The 22,727-nt window shown below is 48.7% G+C and overlaps 2 protein-coding genes across 6 annotated transcripts in view; both read right to left on the bottom strand.

Annotated features, from left to right (window-relative positions):
• The window catches only part of HTRA1 (HtrA serine peptidase 1), a 32,999-nt gene extending 22,999 nt beyond the window's left edge, over positions 1 to 10,000 (bottom strand). The window contains exon 1 of the mRNA XM_069863772.1: positions 9,561 to 10,000. Within this exon, the coding sequence (XP_069719873.1) occupies positions 9,561 to 9,984 (424 nt within the window). The 5' untranslated portion in view covers positions 9,985 to 10,000. The remainder of the gene's footprint in view (positions 1 to 9,560) is intronic.
• Positions 10,001 to 17,750: 7,750 nt separating this feature from the next.
• PLEKHA1 (pleckstrin homology domain containing A1) overlaps positions 17,751 to 22,727 on the bottom strand; it is a 31,155-nt gene continuing 26,178 nt past the window's right edge. For 2 of the 5 annotated variants that reach the window (XM_069863784.1, XM_069863789.1), the window contains exon 12: positions 17,751 to 20,239. In XM_069863784.1, coding sequence (XP_069719885.1) covers positions 19,910 to 20,239 — 330 coding nt within the window. In that variant the 3' untranslated portion in view covers positions 17,751 to 19,909. Of the gene's footprint in view, positions 20,240 to 21,647; positions 21,753 to 22,727 lie in introns of all 5 variants that reach the window. The other 3 variants (XM_069863787.1, XM_069863785.1, XM_069863786.1) reach the window with 3 other exon arrangements.

Raw genomic sequence — 22,727 nt, 5'->3', positions numbered from 1 at the left:
CACGAATGGCCAGGCTGCATGAAGAGAACAGCACACCCAGAACTCTTCTGCAGTCAGAAAACAAGAAAATAATAACAAAAAAAATATTTGATGATAGGTACATAGTAAAGCCCAGAGTTTTCAGGGAATTTTGGTCCAAGCTCTTTGGTCCAGCTTCTTTCTTAGTAAGAAACGGATCTGTGTGGCATCCGGTCCCAATGTAACTCAGGATTTTCTTGCCACTGAACCTGGTTGGTGGGCAACGTCCCTGGGAAGGTACCTACAGCTTCCTTGGTGGAAGCTCCCATACAACTTCAGATACCAACGGTTTAGCTTAACAGGACTGTTCCTGCCACTTGTCCAAATCAGACACACAGCACTTGGTGTTGCAACTCACCTACTGAATTGCTAGGTAGATGTCAAAGGACATCTACCAGCACACACACAGCAGTGTGCAGGAGAAGCAACACCCAGGATGTGCGCGTCTTGCTCTAAGCTGTGTCACTCATCTCTATGCAACTTGTGGAAAGTAATTTGAATGCTCAGTGTTTTAGTTTTATCTTTAACATAGGCATCACTTCTGTTTTATCTCACAGGAATAACACCTGCAGAACCTCAGAAGGAGAAATCAGGTATATAAAACAGCTCAGAAATGCCAGAAACTCTTCTATAGACCAAGCGCCCTGGCTGCCCCTGCAAAAAGCCAGGCTCACAATTAGAGCAGCAACGAGCAAAACCGATCAAGACTTTCAGGCTGAGGAGGCTGAGAAGGAGCTCAGCATAAGCAGGGAGGGCAGGCATCCAGAGCAGAGCAGCAGCTCCATCTCACTTCCCAGGAAACTGCAATTCCTTTTGTAAACACCAGCAGTGAGGTGGGAGGAAACCAAACTTCTGCATAAACAGCCAGGCTGGAGTCCCAGGCCCACGGAACGCAGCCCTGTGAGGAGGAACATGCTGTTCCTGCAGCGGCATTGCCATATTAATACAACGCTGAGCTTGAGCTCATTGGAAGAGCTGACAAATGAATCGCAAGCCAGCAGCCCTCCAACGATGCGTGGCCCTGGTGGCCACCCAGCAGCGTTCCCCGCGCTTGTGGAGCCTTGCGCAGGCGAACTGGTCTGTCCGGGCAATGAGGAGGGAAGGGAGGGTGTAGGGAAACGCTCAGACACAGGAGAAAAGGGTGAAGAGCAATTCAGGACAAGGGCAAAGAGTGCTGAGCTCCAAAACATCGCTAACGGCAGCCCTGTCTGAACTAGAGACATTAAGAAAAGGAAGTCAGGCAGTTATGGAAAAGAGTCTGCCTGGTTTCCTGCAAACAGATGAGAAGAATATTTCAGTCAACAGGTTAAAGCAGACGTGGTATTCTCTTCCCTGCAAAGGCTGCAAATATAACTGATGAGTCAGGAATAATTTCTCCTCTCCTTTTTCCAGCCCTGCTCAGTTTACGTCCCTTCCAGCCCAGGTCATTACCCTGCTCTGCCTCCCAGCTCTGCGCGTGGCAGGCAGAGAACCAGCAAAACAACCCCAAAACGCCTGTTAGGCAACAACAGCGTGGTAAATCCCATCTCCAATCCCATCTCCTTTACGTAACCAACAGCTGTCTGACCCTGACAATTCCTCTTAACACCATAAAACCATTAAAGTCTCATTTCAAGTAAGTGAGAAACTTTCACACTTCATCTTTATAAGAAACCCCTGCTTAAGAGACACTTGGTTTCAACTACCAGGAACCCTGGTATTAAGACACCAGGGAATAGAAGCAAGTTCTTGTTTTCATGCTTCTTAATTAATTTATTTTTTTTTCTAATGAGAAACCTAAAAAAAAAGCCTCTTAAGATGCAAGCCTAAAAGAAAGAGTCATGGATTTCACTGCAGGGAGGTGGCAGTGCCCCTGGCGAGACAGCCAGGGTCACACAGTGCCCTGCCCTGCTGCACCTACAGCCTCTCCCTACAGGTAAGGAGAGTAGGCTTCTGTTTCACTCTCCAATACACACACTTCTACAATATTTAGAGTTCTAATTATTAGAATGCTGATGGGAAGCAAGGAGTAACTGTCTACCTAGTGGCATTTCTACTCACACATCTATTCTGCCTTATTGCATGGACCTTCTGAAGGTTTTTCATACTTGATTTATAAGTGGGGTCTCTGCTTTTGACCCTTTTACTTTTGTCTAAAACCAAGGGTTAGTCAAGCTTTACCTTTATAGGTAGAGGTCTACACACACAACTCTGATAGAGACTGGCCGGACACACCAAACAGTACATATGCTCTCCTGGAAAAAGGAGTGAATCATCCCTTCACCACCACAAACTGTGAAGTATGAAATTCCTGGGGGGTTGTGTTTATTTTGGGGGTGGGATGGTGGGAGGAGAGAGAGTTGTTTGGGTTTCTCTTCATTACTGCTGCTCAGCCCATCTACTTCTTCCCTTCTCCAAACCCACTTTCTGCAGATGCGGATTGACGGATCATCGATGCTGTTTGCAAACGGAGCCAAAACTGCACTGGCGAGTTTAAGAAATAGAGTAATGGAAAAAAAAAAAGTCATGGAAAATGCATCAGCAATGCTGGCAAGGGGCAGAAAAATTAGCAGGGGCTCACAAAACCTCACTTTGCTCTCAGCTCTGCTACTGGCTGCCCTTGAGCAAAGCTCTTTATCCTTCCCTGCCCTGGATCTGCTATCTGGGAAATGGTGAAAAAAAAGAAAAACAAAACCAAAAAAAAAAACCAAAGAGTTGTGAGCATCTCCTCATGCTCTGCTGTATGAACTATTCTAAATTTGAGGCCATTGGATAACTTCCATGTGCGTTTCCTAGGTTTAATATGCATTATTTTATCCATCATTTCTTTGTAAGGAAAAATACGTGCAAATTCAATTGCTATCAGAAACGGGAAGCGTTTTTTTTAATTTGATGAGCTCCACCTCATCAAAATTTCTGGTAACCATCCTGTAAAACCAGATGCAGGAACCATTTGCTGCATATCCCTCCCTCCCGCCGCAGCCAAAAGGCGAGCAGGGAAATGGAGAGACTGCAAAACACCTCCTAGAACTTGATGGGAAGAAGCGATGGACACAAGAACAAGGTTTGGTTACCTAGGAGCACAGGAAAAGTGAGGGGTAGCAATAGCAGCTGCACCGTGACAGTCCATTAATGCTGCTGCTTGCACCAACAGCACCAGCTACCGTCCCGGTGAGCCCGCAGAGTTCACATGCGCTGACAGAAGAGGCTGAGGGATCTCCTCACGCGTTACATACACGTCTATATTTTTTGCAGTGTGTTTACCTACACACACAAACACACACGTTTTTGTCCCCAGAAATGAGCTCCTGGCGAAGCACTCCCAAGGAATTGCATAACCCGTCTGGCTTACAGCCTTGGGCTCCATCTTATCTGTGCATCAGAGTATCTGATATTAACCCAAAAAGTCAAAAGCTACTCCGGCCGGCTGCCTAAAGCGCCTCCAGCCACTGAAATATGGTAGCCAAGATCTTCTCAATTCACTAAACTTGAAAATAAAATCACTAGCCACTTGTGTCCTGTCTTAAAAGCTCATCATGTGCCCTGTTCCCTACAGATACGAGGGTGACACCATCAGTTAACGAAGGATCAATGGTTATTTTATAGCCCTTCAATACAGCAGAGTTGGGAGTCCTTTTTTAACTACATTCTTCTCTCTGAGGCAGGCAAAACAGTTTGGGAATCACAATGACCTGTATCCAGAAGACAAAATAAAGTTGTTCTTTTTTTACATATCCTGAGCACAGCCTCCAAAATAACACCAGATATTCACTGGGGCCCGGTTACAGACGCTGCTGGACTCGATGCCAAGCCCAGCCAGCGATCCTAGGGGCCCCAGCACTTTATGGGAGCGAGGAATGGCTTTATTTACAACAAAAGTTCAGTTCCACAGCACCCCAGTTTCTATTACTAATGCTGCTTTCTTTCACTACCAGCACACAAACTCATATTTGAAAAATATTTTCCAGCTTCTCCTATTTCTTGGATGGCAGCATCTTCCCTTTAACTGCTGAGGACACACTGCCTCCAGCACATCCAGACTCTGCTTAGCGAGATTCCTGCTGCTTACTCATGGCTTTAGGAATTCCTGTCCAGTCCACAGGTACCTTTAAGTTTCAAAGCCCAGAAGATGAAAGGATTGAACCTTCCCTTGCCCCACATCTGTATTTACCGAGCTGCCTGTTTGATGTCTAGAGCCTATGGAACGACTGCTGGCTCCCCGGGAAGGAAACCTCGATGTGGTGAGGGAAAAAGGTGAGCTGCTCCAGACAAACCACTTCTTACAGCGCTTTCCTCTCAGAGCTGAATGCTTGGCTTTGGAAAAGCTCTTTAATCCCACACTTGGGAATTGCTTCTCTTCTGGAAATATGTTGCTATTTATTTCCACTGCTTTCAGCTGCCTCTTCCCTCCCTCCTCCTCCTGCTGCTGCAAAAGAGAATGAGGAAAGCCAGAAGATAACGACCTTCAGACCACCCAAACGCAGCAACCAAGGGAGATGAAGGGGGCTGCAAGAATTAATGTCCCTGCAGGGCTCATTAGAACATCCAGTTCCTCAACACCCAGCCCTCCCAGGTCATTTTTAACAGACTCAACACGTGGCAGGTCACCTGGGAAGCTCTCCCAGCATTTCTCCAGTGCTCTAACCATCACAAGCACACTGTTATCTTGCGGGAAACAGCTGAAATCCAAATTCATGACAACAACATTAACTTCCCTCTTGATAAATACCTGGCTTGGTTCCTGGCCTTCCCAGATTTCTCAGCTGAGTTTCTCTTCCTGCCCCAATTTTTCATTCCTGCTGCGTTGAGCGCTGCCAGCTACTCAGCCCTGTCTGCACTCTGAGCAAAGGAACTTGGGCAGGTCCATCTACTGCTCTCTCCCATCCTCTGCCGCATGGATTTCATTCTTGCGTTGCTTTTAAAGGACACAGAATTAATGACAAATGGTTTATTGACCACAAAGGTCATTTTCTCCTGCCAGATAATTACACACAGGCACTCAGGCAGTTTCACCTGGTGTGCTTCAAAACACAGTCAGCCACTTTGCAAGAAATGGAGTTTGGGTAATGGATTTTTTTCTCCCCACCTCTCCCCAGTCTCTGGAGCTACAGAATGATAACACGACCAAAAGAAAGAGCAAAGCCTGTACCTATCACTGAAAAAAACCCTTCGAGAACTGAGTTACCCCTAACCACACCTCCACCTTCCCCCAAAGCAAGCAGTAATGACCCTCTTCATCCAAAGCAGAGGAGCTCACATCAAACTCCAGATGTGACATCATGGTGAGAGCACACCTGTGACAGAGACACATGAACCGCCTGTGACAGACGCTCTCGCTGAGGGCTGCTGAAGTGACTGAAACATCCCACTAGACAGAGCACATCTAATAAAAACACAAACCCCTTAAAATCCAATTCAAAACTGGGGCAGAGTAAAGTTAGGAAGTGATAGCATCCACAAGGAGCTTTCTTCTTCTCACTCTGGTTAAAGGTGAGAAGATAAATCCAGGTCAGTTTGTGTTTTACAGCATGAGGAGCACAGTGTGGTGAGAAGGGCACTGTCCTAAATTACCTGCCAGCCTACCAGGAGCAGTGAGAGTGGAAGAAAGACTGGTTTTGGTTGGGTGTCGAACACCCCGAGCTTCTTCCCTGGCTCAGCAGGAGGGATTTAAGGGCACCAAAACATATTTGCAGAAGAAAAAGAAAACATCCCGCTAGTAGGATGAACGTCATAACGTAGAACTTTGAGGTCTCACTGCACTGCCCTCGCTCCTGATGTGGGACGGTCTTTAGTCACTGTTTCTGCTCAGAGAACACTCACTTTCCTACTGCGCCTTTGTGTTTTCACAGGTACCAGACCCATGTCACGCTGCCCCATGCGCACCAAGCATCTACCAAGCACACACTTTGCAGGACTGGACACCCTCTACCAACATAAGCAACCTGATGGAGCTAAAGATGCCCCTGTTTCTGCAGGGGGGCTGGACTGCATGACTTGTAAAGGAATCTTCCAAACCAAATCATTCTATGATTCCATGAACATTTCTCATGCGCTTCATGGGAAGTGAAGGTTTCATTTGTGAGTGCTGCAGCTCCGCAGCCCTGCCCAGGCTGGTGCAGAAACACATTTCCGCTCCCACAAGTGTTTGTCTACCAGTGGTCTGGATATGAAAAGTGGGGCTCCATCACCTGCCAAAGGCAGAGGGAAGACCTGCCCAAGGCAGGTGGGGAAGAGGGAGCAAAGAAAGGGCGCTGAGACCCAGAGAACAGCACAGCCCTGATGAAAGAATTCAAGCTCACCCTGCCCAAGGAGCAGCCCTGCTCCCACCCTGTGCACTCGCCGTTCTAGCTTACCCAGTGTCTTCCCTAACAGCCACAGCTGGTCTTTTGGCTTGCCCCTCTCCGCTCGCTGCTCCTGGGGTTTCTCCAGACGGGCTCTTTGCCCTCCGCACGTGTCAGGCTCACACCCAGGGCACATAACCATGGTGCAGGAGACCTGCTCAGCACCACAGTCCCCAGCAGCTGCCCCCTGCCACCACTCATCCCCACAGCAGAGTTTTGCCTAGAGTGAGCTCCCAGGCCTGTGATTTTTTTTTCTGCAGTTTTAGACTCCTGATTCCCACTTTGCATAGGAAAACACTTGCCTTATGCAGGCAGACCCAGCACAGCCTCCTCCTGCCGCTCTCACATCCCATCAGAAACACGCCAGGATGTGAAGGGATGCTCTGAGAATCCCTGAAGCACCAGGAGTGAGCTGTAGTACATAAAAATCTTAAAAACCAAGCAGTTTTATGTTCTTTTATGCAATATACACAATGCTGTATTTGACCAGCTACTGAAACAACGTGAAATTTAAAAACAACCAAAACCAGCACTCTCCAAACACTTTTGTCTGCATCCCTGTTCCCTCCTTTCCCCAGGCCATCTTGCTGTATTTACAGCATTATTTTTATAGAGATGTTATTGTAAAAGCATAGAAGTATTTTACCACCAATAACTCCATCTCTCGGAAGTGAAAACACTCCAAAAAGCAAACTCAAAATACAATTAAAGATTAATGACTCTGAGGAGTCACACATGAGGCAACAGTTTTCCAAAGCTGGGACCAGTGCTTTACAGCCTGCTCTCCATTCTTTTTTATTTGAGGTTCTTTACATCAGGGAAAAAAAAAAAAGCTTCGCTTGCAGCTGCTTGCTCCAAACTAGGGATAAACACGTGCTAGCACTCAGCTTCTCCAGCACCTTCCTTTTGTCTCTAGCAACACAGAAAATACACATCACTCCAGCCAGAGATGCAACAGGGCAAAACGATTGTCTGGCCACATGCATCCCGCAGCGGGTTTCCCCACACCAGGTCTAGATGCAGGCTGTGCATTTTCTGTAGAGCCCACAGGGGCACAGACTGCCCTCCAGCTCCATCACTGCCCCAGTTCTGCAAAAGCACAGCACAAAAGGCTGAGACAAACAATATTGGTGTCAGGAATTGAGGACAAAAATCACAAGGCATTAATGTTATGCCAGGGATCAGGAAACTGTAGCGTGAAAGCTTTAATTGTCTCCCACGTCAGTCAATGCCAGCTGTGTTCCGCGAGGACAACGCAGCTTTGAATCCCAGGGGAAAATCAGCCATACAAAAAAATTGATTGTACGGGCACCAGTGTTCCAAGTTCGATCTGTAACGCGGGACCGGAATTTTGCCCCTGCCGAGCATGCAGTCACATCACAACACTCTCCTGTGGGAGAGACGATGGCTAAACATGGGCAATGATGCATTTTAAAGAAATGAGTGCACAAGGGGCATGAGCTCTACCAAAAGAATTAAGCCTCAGTGGAACGGCACTGCCTTACCAAAGTGAGGCTCCTACTTCAGAAATTCATACTGAATTTCACATACTAACACCCTAAACGTGCTGAACGGCTTGGCAGGAATAGGCAGCCTGGGCTTACAAGGTTTAAGCCAGCTGGAATTCAGGGTCGCATCTCAAAGCTGACCGTGTTTATCCCCCAGCCTTGCCCTGTCACATCCTGCACTCGTCACTCCGACAGGACTAAACGCTTCACCGGGCTGCTCAGCCCGCGACTCCTCCCGCAGAGCCGCTGTTTCATAACCCAGCAACGCATTTTATGTGGATTATGAATAATGAGCATCCCTCCCACAACTCAGAGTACTCAAGTTACATCCGATTCAACTAAAATAACAACTAAGCAATGGTGATGCTGTGAGAAGAACACTCCGGTTCTGTTGGTTCTTGTTGACAGTGATGGTTCCTGTTGATAGTGACATCCCCTCGTTCAGCGCTGAGCGCATCCAGGATTAATAACAGGATTAATAACGTGAGTGCGTATGCTGGCAGGGGCAAAGGCAGCCAGATGGGGCTCTGCTGCACGGATACCCACATCCATTCCCTGTGACCGGATTTTAACAGCTTCTGCATTCTTGGCTTCAATTCCCAGGGCATTTTTTTGTGCCAAAGCGCCTGGCTGAGAGCCTTTCTCTAAACTTTCATGGAGCCACACAGTCGGATTTAGCTCATCTGCACAAGCTTCTGGAGTTTTGTAACCTGGTTCCCCCAGCTGTGAGCCCAGCATCGCTCCTCTGGGGATGGAGGAGGTCACAGAACCATCATGGAACGGTTTGGGTGGCATGTGAGCTCGAAGCCCATCCAGTCTCACCCACTGGATCCACTTGCTCCAAGCCCCATCCAGCCTGGCCTTGAACACCTCCAGGGATGGGGCAGCCACCACTGCTCTGAGCAACCTGTTCCAGGGCCTCCCCACCCTCCCAGCACAACATTTCTTCCCAAGATCTCACGTCGATCTCCCCTCTTTCAGCTGAAAACCTTTCCCCCTCCTCCTATCCCCGCACTCCCTGACACGATGCCTAGTTTTAAAGTCGGATACGAGCTCCTTTTCCCCCCGGCCGTTTGGCAGACAGGGACAAACACCACATTCTTGCTCCAGTTTCTCGCTGAACTCAAATAGCGAGCTCGAGCCAAGGCCAGCCCCCTCCTTTGGTCCAGCCGGGGCGGGCCGGGCCGGGATGGGATGGGATGGATGCCTTTGTCTGCACCCGGGACACGGGGGGACAAAGGGGGACCGAGGGAGAACAGAGCACAGCGGAGAGGGGGGATGGAGCAGGGGGAGGATGAAATCGATAGATATACCGGGACAAAGAAGGGAGGGGAGCGGGGACCAGGGGAAATGGGGGGCACAAAACGAGGGAGAAGAGAGGACGCAGAAAGAGGGGAATGAGGAAGGGAAGAGGACGAGGGAGGACAGAGCACGACGAAGAGGGAGAGAAGGAGAAGGAGAAGGAGAAGGAGAAGGAGAAGGAGAAGGAGAAGGAGAAGGAGAAGGAGAAGGAGAAGGAGAAGGAGAAGGAGAAGGAGAAGGAGAAGGAGAAGGAGGGAGGACACGGGACACCGGGGACAGGAGGAGATGGGGAAGGAGGAGTAAGAGGGAGGACGAGAGGCACGAGGGGGCAGGACGGGGGACGATGAAGGACGACGCGGGGCACGAGGACGGGGGGACACGGGGCAGAGGGGCGAGGGGCCGCGGGGCTCACCCTGCCCGCAGGCTCCGCGCTGGATGGCGATGACGGGCGGCTGCCGCAGGCTCTCGGCGCGGCGGCTGGCGGCTCGCAGGCGGCAGGCGCTGCCGTAGGTGTTGCCGTCGCTGCCGCAGACGGGGCCCTCGCCGAGGCAGACGCAGCGCCCCGGGGCCGCCCGGCGCCGCACGGTGCCCGAGGCCGGCGGGGAGCCGGAGCAGCGCAGCCCCTCGCCGCAGGGCGCCCCGTCGCCGCAGGGCTCGCCCTCGGCCGCCCCGCACACCGGGCAGCAGCCGCAGGGGTCGGGCACGGCCCCCCCCGGGCAGGGCACGGGCAGCGCGGGGCAGCGCGACCGCTCGCAGCGCTCGGGGCACGGGGAGCCCGGGGAGCCCCGCGCCACGGCCAGCAGCGCCCACAGCAGCAGCGCCCGCAGCGCCAGCATCGCGGGCTGCACCGGGCTCCGAGCGCGGACACCGCGCCGCCCGAGAGCTGCCGCTTATAGCGACGCGACGGGGCGGGGCGCGGCGGGGGGGGGGGCGGACCCGGGCACCGGCACCGCCGGCGGACACCCAGCGCCCACCCCCGGCTCCCCCCGGGCACCGACGGGCAGCGCCAGTTCACCAGCACCCACCACCAGCTCCCCCCCGGGTGCAGGCAGGCAGCGCGGGCACCGGCACCCACCAGCATCCAACTCCCCACTTCCCCCTAAAGATGAGGCCCCGGGTCATAAAATCCAACCCCTGGCTCATAGCATCCCCCCCACCCCAGGCATTAACACACACGGGCAGTAACTACACACCCACCCCCTAGATCATGACCCACCCCCCAGACCAAAAAATAGAATCATAGAATAGTTTGGGTTGGAAGGGACCTTAAAGCCCCATCCAGTCCCACCCCCAGCCATGGGCAGGGACACCTCCCACTGGATCAGGGGCTCCAAGCCCCATCCAACCTGGCCTTGAACACCTCCAGGGATGGGGCAGCCACCACTGCTCTGGGCAACCGAGGCCAGGGCCTCCCCACCCTCATCGTGAAGAAATTCTTCCTTATGTCTAGCCTAAATCTGCCCCTCTCTAGTTTATACCCACTGACCCTGGTTCTATCACTACAAGCCTTTGTAAACAGTCCCTCCCCAGCTTTCTTGTAGCCCCTTCAGGTACTGGAACAACCCCAACTCTCTCAGCCTGTCCTCCTATAGGAGCTGCTCCAGCCCTCAGATCATCCTTGCAGCCTCCGCTGGACCCGTTCCAACAGCTCCATCTCCTTCTTATGTTGAGGATTCCAGAACTGGACACAACACTCCAGGTGGGGTCCCACCAGAGAGGAATAGAGGGGCAGAGTCCCCTCCCTTGCCCTGCTGGCCACGCTGCTTTGGATGCAGCCCAGGGCACGGCTGGTTTCTGGGCTGCGAGTGCACATTACCGGCTCATGTCGAGCACCCAAGTCCTTCTCTGCAGGGCTGCTCACCCCCATCATGCTGAGGGTGCCCTCGATCTTGCTGTCAATATAATTGATGACGATATTACAGAGCACCGGTCCCAGTGCGGATCCCTGAGGGACACCGCTTGTCTCCGCCGCCCCCCCCCCCCCCCCCCCCGGGACCTTAACACCTCCCTCACACCTCGGACCATAACACCTCCCTTGGGGAATTCCAGGAAGCCGCCCCGAGCCACGACGGCATCTCCATCTGATAAGGGATGCTCAGAGAGCCATGAAAATGTAAGCAAATGTGTGCAAATGTACCCCCCAGGGCACCAGGCTGGAGGGAGGCGCTCCGGCATCCTCACCCAACCCCCCCCCCCACCCCCTTCTCCCGGGATGGTCGGAGCCGGGCGGGCTCCGGCAATTAGCAGAAAGTTAATCAACCCAAAGAAGACAAAACGCTTAAAAAGCAGCATTCCTCCATCCCGCCTCGGGCTGATCCGGTTTGTCTCTGTACAGGGCGGGGAGGGGAGGGGGATTGTGTTTGAGGATTTGAATTGGTGGGGGCAAGATTGAGATGAGATTTTAGGAAGAAATTCTTGTAGATGACGGCGGGGAGGCCCTGGCCCAGGTTTCCCAGAGCAGTGGTGTCTGCCCCATCCCTGGAGGTGTTCAAGGCCAGGTTGGATGGGGCTTGGAGCCCCTGATCCAGTGGGATATGTCCCTGCCCATGCATGGGCTTTGAGGTCCCTTCCAACCCAAACTATTCTATGATTATAAAATCTTATCAAATGTGACCACGAAGTTTCCTTAACCACTTGCTTAGTACCTGAAGGTAGGAAACCACGTAGACTCCAGCATTCCCAATTGTAGTTACAACACGAGCACCTTCCATCTGCTCTTTCCCAATTCCTTCTGCGCAGCGAAAGAAAAGAGACTTCAGAAGAAATATTTGACAGATCTATTTGTTCATCACTCACCTAATCTGTATAGAAGTGCTTTACACCTGAAAGATGTCACAACCCCAGGAATTCCTTCTTCCCCCCAACAGAACGACTCTGGCGGACAGCGGGCATTTATCACTACCCAGAGAGGCCAAAAATGGGGTCTGAAAATACAGTTGAAAGACTTCATAGTAAAATATTTCATCTCCTTCTTTTCAAATGGAACTCGGTGGTAGAAGGCTGCATTCAGAGATCAAACACTAGGAACTCTTCCAAAGGACTGGAAGTTTAGATGCTGTGATTGGGGACCTCAGATTCACCCCCACGTTCAGCCCCAGCCCCACTCTCAGACCAGGCCAGGGCAGGAGAGGTCAGCTCCTGCAAAGTGATGGATCACCTATCGTAAAAGGATGTTTTGCTGGGTGCCCATGAAGATGTTCCCACCTTACCTGAGATGTGTCATTCACTGCCTTTGGAATATCCATTTTGGAAAGCACCAAAATGTCTGTGGCAAGAGCTGTCACCTCCAGTGGCTTCCTGGGCAAAGGAGGGAGCAAGGGAAGCCAGGATCCTTGTGTTGCTTCTGCACATGGGCCCAAGGAGGTGGCTTTGGAGTGAGCGTCTGGGCACACAGGGAAAGGGAGAGAAGCAAGGAGCAAGTGAAGGATGGAAAAAAAAAAAACCCCAAGAGTGCACTTGGCAGAAGAGGGTTAGCACAGGGACAGAAGGGGTTAACATTATACTGCAGGGACAGAAGGATCAAGGATCAGGCCAGAGAAAAGGGTGGGGGCAGTCTGAGATGCCCAGAATGCCTTCATGCCTTCATTCCAAGCCAAGTCTGGGAGCCTGGACTGCACTGAAACCTTTTCTAGGTTCATTGTGGCAGTGTTACTATTTTGCTTCATTCATGAATGGCTTCTCCTAGATTTTCTAGGGGGAGGAAAGTTTGCTGTCCTGCACACTTTTTGACAGGATGGAGCACCCCTATCCCTGTCTCCTCAAGCCCCAGGGCCTCTCTGTTTTGTAGGACTTCCCTGTTTTGTTAAATAAATATTTATTTTGGGGAGAAAAAAAAAGGGGGAAAAAAGTTTCTTAAAAACCTGTGCTGGGTTCATTGCTACACACAGAAAAACGGCTGTTACTTTGGACAGGAACAGCTGCCAACCAAGGGACTCAAAGCTACATGTTCTCTTCCAGATGTGAATCCAGCCCTGGTGCCTGACAAATGTCACTGCTGGCACAGTTTACAAGGCAAATAAACGATAAGGCTGTCTTTTAGTTAAAAACCCTGGAAACCAAGCAACCCGCTCCAAGAAAAAGCTGCCGACCTGAACACGCTGTGTGTCTGTGCGCAGGTGGAGTTTCCTTCGGTGTCGGAGAGCAACACTCCTAGGAGTGCAAGCATCACGCCACAGAGACTGCAAAGCAAGCCAAAGCTTCACAGACTCATAGAATCCCTAGGCTGGAGAAGGCTTTTGAGACCACTCATAAATTACTTAATCCTCGCTTCCAGCTGCCCTGCAGCCCCGCAGCAAGCTGGCATCTCTGGGGCGTGCTCACAGCTCGCTCTCAGGAGATGGGGCAGGAGGGTCGCAGCCCAGCAGATGGTTTGAATTCTTGGACGCTGTGTGCAGCACGTGCACATTAAGATACAAAATTACAGTGCTGATGGTGGGTTTAGATGTAAATAAGTAATAACAGCATGAAGACAGCATTTTGAAGGGCGATACTCACCCAGCACTACACCACCACACGGTGACTGTACAAACCAGCACCAGGTTCTTCTTCCCAGAGAGGCTGCACAGAAAACCTGAGGTGAAAAGCCAAGACGGATGTCTGGGATGGGATTCAGGTACGGAGCAAGATCCACACTTCACTTTCCCAGAGTGACCTTCATTACATCCAGGGAAGATGACAGAAGTGGTTTAGCAGCTTCCTGGCTTGGAAACATTGAGTAGTGATAGAAACTGTGGTCCAAACCAGCAGCCAACAGTAAGGCATTAAATAAAACCGATAAAAGGGAAACTACCCACAGCACAGAGTGCTTCAAATTCTTATTTTTATTTCATTTTAACTTTTAGATTAAAATATCCTTCTTCCCAACTCCCCCTTCTTCTATTTCTTCCCTCTCTTCCACCTCAAATAAAAAATAGGGGATCTAGCTAAGAACAGTGATATTTCCATGCTCCACCTTCACAGTGCACCTCTTCGATGTGCTCACTGATTTCTGCTCATTTTAATACAGACTTCCCAAAAAGAATATCTTTTAATATCAACATTTTCTACTAACACAGCCGTTTTCTATAACAGGAGAGGCTCTGGGATGTCAGATCTACTTCTAACTCATTTCTGTATAGGAGTTTGGCTTCTGAACCTGGCTTAATATAGGATAGCAAAGCCCCAAAGCCTGTAAAGCAGACTCGATTAACATGGCAGCCCTGAGTAAGAAGACACAATGGAGTGTCAGACTGGTGACATCTCCCCCTTCAATCCGTTGCCCTGCTTACTCTGTTCTACCTCCAGACTCATGTTTTCACTCTCCATTTCTCTGCCCACCCAAAGCCATGGAAACACTTGCCTTCCAGTCCAGCAGGGGAGAGGCTGAGGTGTTTTAAAGGTCCTCCTCCCCAGCTGCCTCACTCTCCATAACCTGTTTCCCAGGTGCATTCTGGAGTTTTCAGACTGCAGTAATGGAAAGTCAACCAGCTTCTCTCCAGACCTCTCAACACAGAACATTCCTGCCTTACGCTGCTGGACACATGTCTTTCCATCATTAATTATTGTTTTGAGCACACACAAGTTACACCATCACCTAACACACACATACCTGCTATCTGTTCACAAAAGGCTGCTGACTCAGACTGAATTCCTACCTAGCTGTTAGCAAGGGCTTTCTCTGGCACTAGTTTATCATAGGAGAATATCAGTTCTTAGACACGAGTACATTTCATAGAATCACAGAATCCCTAGGTTGGAAAAGACCTTTGAGATCGAGTCCAGTCGTCCCTGTTCACTACTGAACGAGAGCCCTGAGCACCTCGTCTGCCCAGCTGTTAAGCACCTCCAGGGATGGAGACTCCACCACCTCCCTGGGCAGCCTCTGCCAGGGCACGAGAACCCCTTTAGTGAAGAAGTTTTTCCTAATATCCAATCTAAACCTCCCCTGGTGCAGTTTGAGGCCATTCCCTCTTGTTCTATCACTTGGGTGAAGAGCCCAGCACCCACCTCTCTACAACCTCCTTTCAGGCAGCTGTAGACAGTGATAAGGTCTCCCCTGAGCCTCCTCTCCTCCAGGTTAAACAGCCCCAGGTCCCTCAGCCGCCTCTCCTAGTCACAGAATCACAGAATAACCAGGTTGGAAGAGACCCACCGGATCATCGAGTCCAACCGTTCCCATCAAACACTAAACCATATCCCTCAGCACCTCGTCCACCCGTGCCTTAAACACCTCCAGGGAAGGTGACTCAGCCACCTCCCTGGGCAGCCTGTTCCAGTGCCCAATGACCCTTTCTGTAAAGAATTTTTTCCTAACGTCTAGCCTAAACCTCCCCTGGCGGAGCTTGAGGCCATTGCCTCTTGTCCTGTCCCCTGTCACTTGGAAGAAGAGGCCAGCACCCTCCTCTCTACAACCTCCTTTCAGGTAGTTGTAGAGAGCAATGAGGTCTCCCCTCAGCCTCCTCTTCTCCAGGCTAAACAACCCCAGCTCTCTCAGCCGCTCCTCATAAGGCCTGTTCTCCAGCCCCTTCACCAGCTTTGTTGCTCTTCTCTGTAGTCCTTGCTCTCTAGACCCTTCCCCAGCTTTGTTGCTCTTCTCTGTAGTCCTTGCTCTCTAGACCCTTCCCCAGCTCTGCTCCCTTCTCCAGACACACTCCAGCCCCTCAGTGTCCCTCTTGTAGTGAGGGACCCAAACCTGAACCCAGGATCCGAGGTGCGGCCTCACCAGCACCGAGTGCAGGGGCACGATCCCTTGCCCAGTTCATTAGTGCCCTGGTTTGGAGTTCCATTCAACAAAGCACCAGCTCCCCAGCATCTCCCTCAGCCGTTTTACTCCTTGCTGACCGCCCGTCCCTGCTTCCCACAGGCAGCAGCACCACGAGGAGCTCACACCTTCACTACCCACCGAAACGTCCAGGAGGTTGATCACTTTTCTCCTGTAACATCAGGGCTTCCCCAAGAGCAAACTAGTCTTCTCAATAGGATCAACAAGGAAGGGGGGAGGTTTTACCTTCAACCCTTGTGCTGCTATTGCTGTTTAACGCTGACAAGGCATAAGAGTTAAAGCCCCCTTTTGAGCAGCCCAGTGACTTCAAAAACTGGAGCTTCAGAATGATGATTTTAAGTTTCAGAGAGAGACTGACAATCTAAATGCCCGATGCAGATCGTTTTATAGCCAGGACACAACCTCTAGGTGGTGCTGACACCCTGGTATCCCAGGAGGTGAAGGCGGTGCCACCTTATTGAATTTCTATGCAATAAAGGCGTAATGTCAGTTTATTAAACTCTATCCTGGACCATTATCCTCCAGGCACACGGATTGCAGATTCAGGAGTTAGTCCTGTAGGTTTCTTGTTGCAATGTGTTGGGTTAAACCCCACCAACCACAACAAATAATGTGATTCCCTTGTCGGGAAAGGGGCAACAGCAAACATGTGGCAAATGAAAACGTGCAACACAAGAAGCAGAAAGGCAGAGCATCCACACCATCCCAGGGGCCAACAGGCTGGGAAAAACACCTTCAGGTATCTATGAAAGTAATTGGAGGGGTTGAAAACTAACTGGCAGAGATGCATGCAGCAAGATAGATGAACTAGAAATGATTGTTTCAGCTCCTCTGAGTTGCAGCCAGCACACTGCCTGCAACACCACACTGCTGTCTCTTATGAGGCAGAACGAGCTGCCCTGCTGTGCTGGGGTGAGTGTCTGACCTGGCATGCTCAGGATTACCGAGACATCGGCTCCACACCACAGAAATCTAGCTGCTTTTGGAACCTGGTGACACTGTGATAAAGCTGAAAGCGTCTGTTTAAACAGACACAGGCTGACTCAAGGTAAGATTCTATATGCACCTCACACCAACTCTGGTCTGCGATGCAACTGTTAAAATGGAAGCTTTGAGACACTTGGTGCAGTGACTCCTCTAAAGGAGTAAAACGTTGTGGGCAACAGCTAGTGGATTTTGATATCAGTGAAACTGCAGATGTGTACGTACCTGGAATGATGTACAGCCAGGAGAGGTCGCAGTCATACTGGGATGGGGGGGACCTGTCGCCAGCCTGTATAAAATGCCTCACTCAATCACCATTCCGCACCAGCAGGAGCTCCCATGCTGCTCAGACAGACAGACCACCCGTGCTGCTTCACAAGAGGGAAACGTGAACTGGAAAGATGTGGTCACTGGGTGATGACACCGTACCACCCTACTGCACTGATAGTGATGCGCTTCTGAGCATCACACAGGGCTGGCATCTCAGGAAAGCATTTCTAAGAGACAACATCTGTTCTGCAACAGTGGAGAGCCAGAAACAATACATGGTACATTTTCTTCCCTTTCCAATGATACCCAAGTGTTCCCAAAAGGTTAACTTGACATCACCACACATCACATATTTGCTCTTCCAGGGATTAAAAAGAAACTGGATTGACTTTCCTTGCATAAAATGCAAAAATCCCACAGAACAAACCAAGAACAACAGCTCATCCCGTTCAACTTCTTTCCTAGGTGACACAACCTGATCAGACTTAAAGCATCACGAAGCCATTACAGCTGGATAAGAGATGATCTGACCTAAGACGCTAAAAAGGAACACATGGTTCTGATAAAATACTTACCACGGTGCAATGAAACACAGCCAGAGGTTATTTTAAGTTACCCAAACTGATTTATTGACAATTTCAACGTGACTTATTTACAGCACAGTTTCTAAAATAATTTAACAATTTTCATAGATTTATAAAAGAACTGATAAATAGGAGACCCTGACAGTTACCAACCACAAACATTTCCCTATGCTACTGAACTACAACAGTAGTTCTTCTTTTTTCCATTTTTTAACGCTCCTCTTTTAGGAGTCCCATAATGGAGCTGCTTTACCTCCACCCAAGGTATAAAACTGCCAATAACAAAACCAAATATAATGACCATGCAGTGTGAAAGCGGTACCAGGGCAAGTGATTTCAGCTGTTAGACTATATTAAAAAATATGTCAATGTGAAGTGTCTTCCACACAGAATGTACTCGTGAAAAAATAAGCTTTTAAAGAGCTATTGTTTTATCTTTACAGAAGTTAAAACCTACAATGCTAGTTCAGACATTTAGAGTCACTCCCAATCCTGTGCTAGTTTTCACCTACGTCTAAAGAGTCAAAACCAGTCATTTACAGACACCACTGCCTTCCAACAGCAGTTTGTAGCTTATGGATATAAAAGAACATGAAGGTGCTGATAGAAGGTAAGGGTTTGAAATCAAGTTCCGTTTCATTCTTGTGTGAGACCCATTATTCTACCCTTGGATCAACAAGTTACCATGGTAAAGCCATCCACATCTCTCAAGCAGGACGTCAGTTTGGAAGTTGTAGAGAAGATGGACTTGTCCGATATGTATCTTGGGTTCCAGTAGACAAAAGTATGGCAAAGCTGGGCAATGGAAATCATGGTAACAGTAGCATGAGACGTTTGTGGGGTCTGATTAAAGCCAACACTTCCCAAAACCGATGAACAGTACACAACCTAATCCAGTATTTGAAATGTGAGGGTTCTTTCTGTTTGCATCACTGAAGCCCTGTAACACAGTGCACACAAACACCACAAGCGCAGTGTTCCAGACACGTATTGCACAGCCAGAAGGTGCAGGACCAGAACTCTGGCAGTCCTCGTGCAAGGTTTTCGGTTCAAACAGCTGTGTTGAGCTATGCTATCCAGGACAACTCCAACGTTCAAAATCATTAAGGATAGTTTGTGTACAACCTAATCCAAAAGTGTTTCCACAACATGAGAGAAACCACAGGCACTTCAGATTATTAGTGCACCAAGAGTTATAGGCCACGACCACATGACCACGAACAGTTCAGTACCAACAATGACAACTCATTGAGGAGGTCAAATATAGAGACAGGAACTGTTCACAAAGCACTGATAAGGAAACCGTTCTCAAAACAGTAATCAAACAATATGCTCAGATGTTGAAGAACAATAATTGCTGCAAAGCCTAATGTAACACAATATAAACCCTACTTGGTTCAAAAGTGTCCAAATTCAAAAGTCCAATTTCTCTTCTCCTGCCTCCAAAACATTCCATGCAGTCCATTAAACCCCAAATGTGCAAAACGTTAAGACCCGCCTTTAGGAGTGCATCAAAACCAGGCTGCCTGCTCAAACTATTACTTATGTGGGAATTTTACAGCACCACAATTAGAATCCCCAGGGAGCTCAGAATTTGTGTTCTGATAACAAATTGGCTGATGCTGTCCATCCTAAAGAACAGCAGAAACATTTTGTGCATTTCCTGGTATCTGAAAATCATGGCAAGAAACAATTCCCAGCCATGCCTAGAACCTTACTGTGGTTCAAACTGAAATCAGGTGATTACATTTGTTGGCAGCGAGCTCTCCCCAACACAGTGTTAGCTGTGAATTTAGTGAGTTTGCCAGATTAGGAATGAAAAGTTGCTGGTACTTGCTCACTTGCAGAAGTACATTTTTTGGGTTGTCTTTTGCTTTTTAATTCTTAATTGTGTAGTTTTGGCCCCTCCCTAGTAAGTGATTTACTATCAGGCTTTGAGAAATTGCATGAGGTCCGTTTCTGGCCCTCAGCTGAAAGGCAAATACAAACATGTTATATATACACATGTGTGCACAGAAACACACACACACACACATATATATATAAAAAACAGTGTTCTCGTGTTTTTTTTCTTCTCATTTCCTATAATTTTCTTTGGTTAGAAGTCCAAGTAAGGAAATTAGAGGACCGAACAAATGGATCATTCTTCAAACACTTCCATCACTACACATCACTAACTGGAAGGCTTGCATCATCCAGATCCACAAGGCCAGGATCCTGTTCCTGAGTGCCATTTTTACTTTGGGGTTCCGAGAGGGCCCCTTCAGTCACTTTGGAAGCTGACTCTCTTGGAGCGACAGCCTGGATCTTGTAGCTCCCTGACCTGGCCTTGGTATAAGATTCGTGAAATCCTCGCTTCTCCAAGGCAGGGTATTTGGCGTGAGGGTTTGGGACCAGAGGGCTGCTGTGAGCGGCTGTGGAATGTGAGGAGGCTGGGGCTGGGACGGCAGAACGGAGAGCATGGTTGGGTTCGGCAGAAGACTCGGTATGTTCCTGGAAAAGAAAAGCACGTGTCAGATGAAATCATTGATGTTATGTTGGAAAGACACAGTTTCAGACTTCACTCTCAGAAACAAATCAAGGTAGAAAATGGACAAAGTGCAGCATCAGCCACAGCAGCAGGAGGCAGGTGCTTTGGCACGGCAGTGCGCTATTACATGTGAGCTTACAGCGGGATGTGACAGCAACAGCGGTTTCCTCATCAGAAGGAATTAAATCTCTCAACTTAACCTCAGCAGCAGTTTGGACTTTATAACATAGTCCAGCAAACTGAGGCTTCTCATTCTCCTGTGGCGTTCAGTGACCTTTTGAGGATACACACCATAAAGGCCATCAAAGTGACACTCTCCATGATAAAGATGCATTCAAACTAATTCATATCCATCAGGTATTTGTATCCTAAATCCCAAGGGAATGCACCTTCACTGTTCCCTCTTTCTGGGGTATCAATCTCCCTAACTCGTTCCAGGGACAAAAAAAGCCCCTATTTTATGCTACCTAGGCTGTGTAACAATGCCCAAAGTTAATGGGCCTAGAAAAGAAGCTCACGTTTAAGCTGTTCCTTGTAATTGTCAGGTTTATTACTGTTAACTGCCGTAACGCTGACCTTCACATTGATACTGGGAAAATAGTTCTTCACCATTAACTCATTGATAGAAACGAGTTCCCAGACTGCCTAGGGTTAAGGGATTTACCTACTATTCTTCTGTATTAATAACAATCTTAGTTCAACAGATAGGTCAGAAATAAGGATTATTTGGACAAGATCTCTCTAACAAGCTTTTTGCCAAGCTGAATTGCAGGACACTCAGATTCTCCTGCCCACACCAACTGCAATGTCACAGTTCGGAGGTGATACTGCTGCATTACCCCTAATGTGTGCTGCTTTGAACAGTGGCAATCACACACCATAACACTTCTACATTTGAACTAACAATTTCATGCAGACACTCAGAAGCCATGCAAATCAGGCTACAATCTTATCTTTCCAATTACAGGAGTTACAACGTGCATTTGTTGTGTGCACGCATCTGGATTAGTCTGTGGGGAGCTTAAATTCAATTTTGCTTTTGCGCAGTTTCAAAAAAATGTAACTTAAAATGGAAATATGAACTCTCATGCAAATTAGTTTTGATACTTTCCTACTAAAATCAGGTAACTTACATTTATTTACACAGTATGCTTTGAAGTACAAATACACCGTTTTGCCATTTTAATTTCCAATTAGTTTAAAAGTAAGAAAAAAAACAGAGCAAACCTGTGAATGAATGATAATTTACGAGTTAGTTTTCAGTAATGGCAATGCCAACAGGTAGCGTTATGTTTAGTTTATTGCAGTGCACATTAGTCTCTAGCCCTAGCCCTCTGTTAAGAAGGCAAGTTTCCATGAGAGCCCACATACGTGCTGCATTCACCAGTTCTTGATGTATACCTCTGTATACAAGGATTCGACAGCCTTCTGGCCTGCCGCATCTGGAACACAGGGCAAAGCTAAGATTAGAGTAACCTACACTCGGGGAAAGGAGAGAAGAGAGGGAAAGAGAAAGAACCGATCCAGACAGTCACAGCTAGATTGCTCAGTTAGCCCCACAAAACCAAAGCGTAAACAAAGAAAAGTTGTCAGCTTATTTTCATTCCCCCCAGCAGAAACATAATTTATAATAGGAAGTTTCATTTAAAGGCACAAAGCAGCTCCCAGCTGCAAAAAATAAAATTGAGAGCTTAGATTGATTTAGCAGAAACACAATATCAATGCAAACGTGTGGTCAAAAGGCAGAGTTAAACAATTAGAGTTTGGATCGTGGGGGCAATGATATACTTGGGTAATTACACAACATCCCATAGCCAGACAGTGGAAACCATAGCTTGCAGCATCTGAACTGCCCAGTATCCCGTTTGTTAGATCTGGACACACTCGGAGGCACTGTGACACTGCAGAAACCTTTGCTATTCATCAGTCAATGTGCTTTGTGCTGAACACCCAGCAGCAGCTTAGATCCAAGCACGTATGCAATGCTGCCACCCATGTGGCTTTACAAATACAAGATGTGTCAGACTGCCTCGGTTCAGCAGCACTAGATGGTGTCCACACCACGTTTCCAACCGCAAAAACCAATTCATGCGAGCAGAGATCGCTTAGAAAGTTACTTTACGTTTGAATCTGTATCCACACATACACTAAACCATCAGCAATAGAGAATGACAATTGAGCACTGAGAGTTGTTAAAACCAAGACATTGCCATCTGATTGTACAATTCGGCAGTCAGCCAAAACACCTCGCAGGAATTCGGAAGTCTCAGTTTTCCTCCCCAACTCGTGGCAGCACAGTGACAGAGAACACCTCCAGCTTGGCAGTATTTCTCTAGGTTAGCACTAGCATTATCTACACATTCAGGACAACACAGTGCACCTCAAGTCACACGCTTGTCAGACTAAGGTAAAAGCTCCGTTAAAACACACAATGTTTTATGCCAGTCTATA

The sequence above is a fragment of the Phaenicophaeus curvirostris genome, chromosome 9 (assembly GCF_032191515.1).
Source record: "Phaenicophaeus curvirostris isolate KB17595 chromosome 9, BPBGC_Pcur_1.0, whole genome shotgun sequence".
Taxonomy (NCBI): domain Eukaryota; kingdom Metazoa; phylum Chordata; class Aves; order Cuculiformes; family Cuculidae; genus Phaenicophaeus; species Phaenicophaeus curvirostris.
The sequence above is the reverse complement of the archived record's forward strand: the minus strand, read 5'-3'. Positions and strand labels throughout refer to the sequence as shown.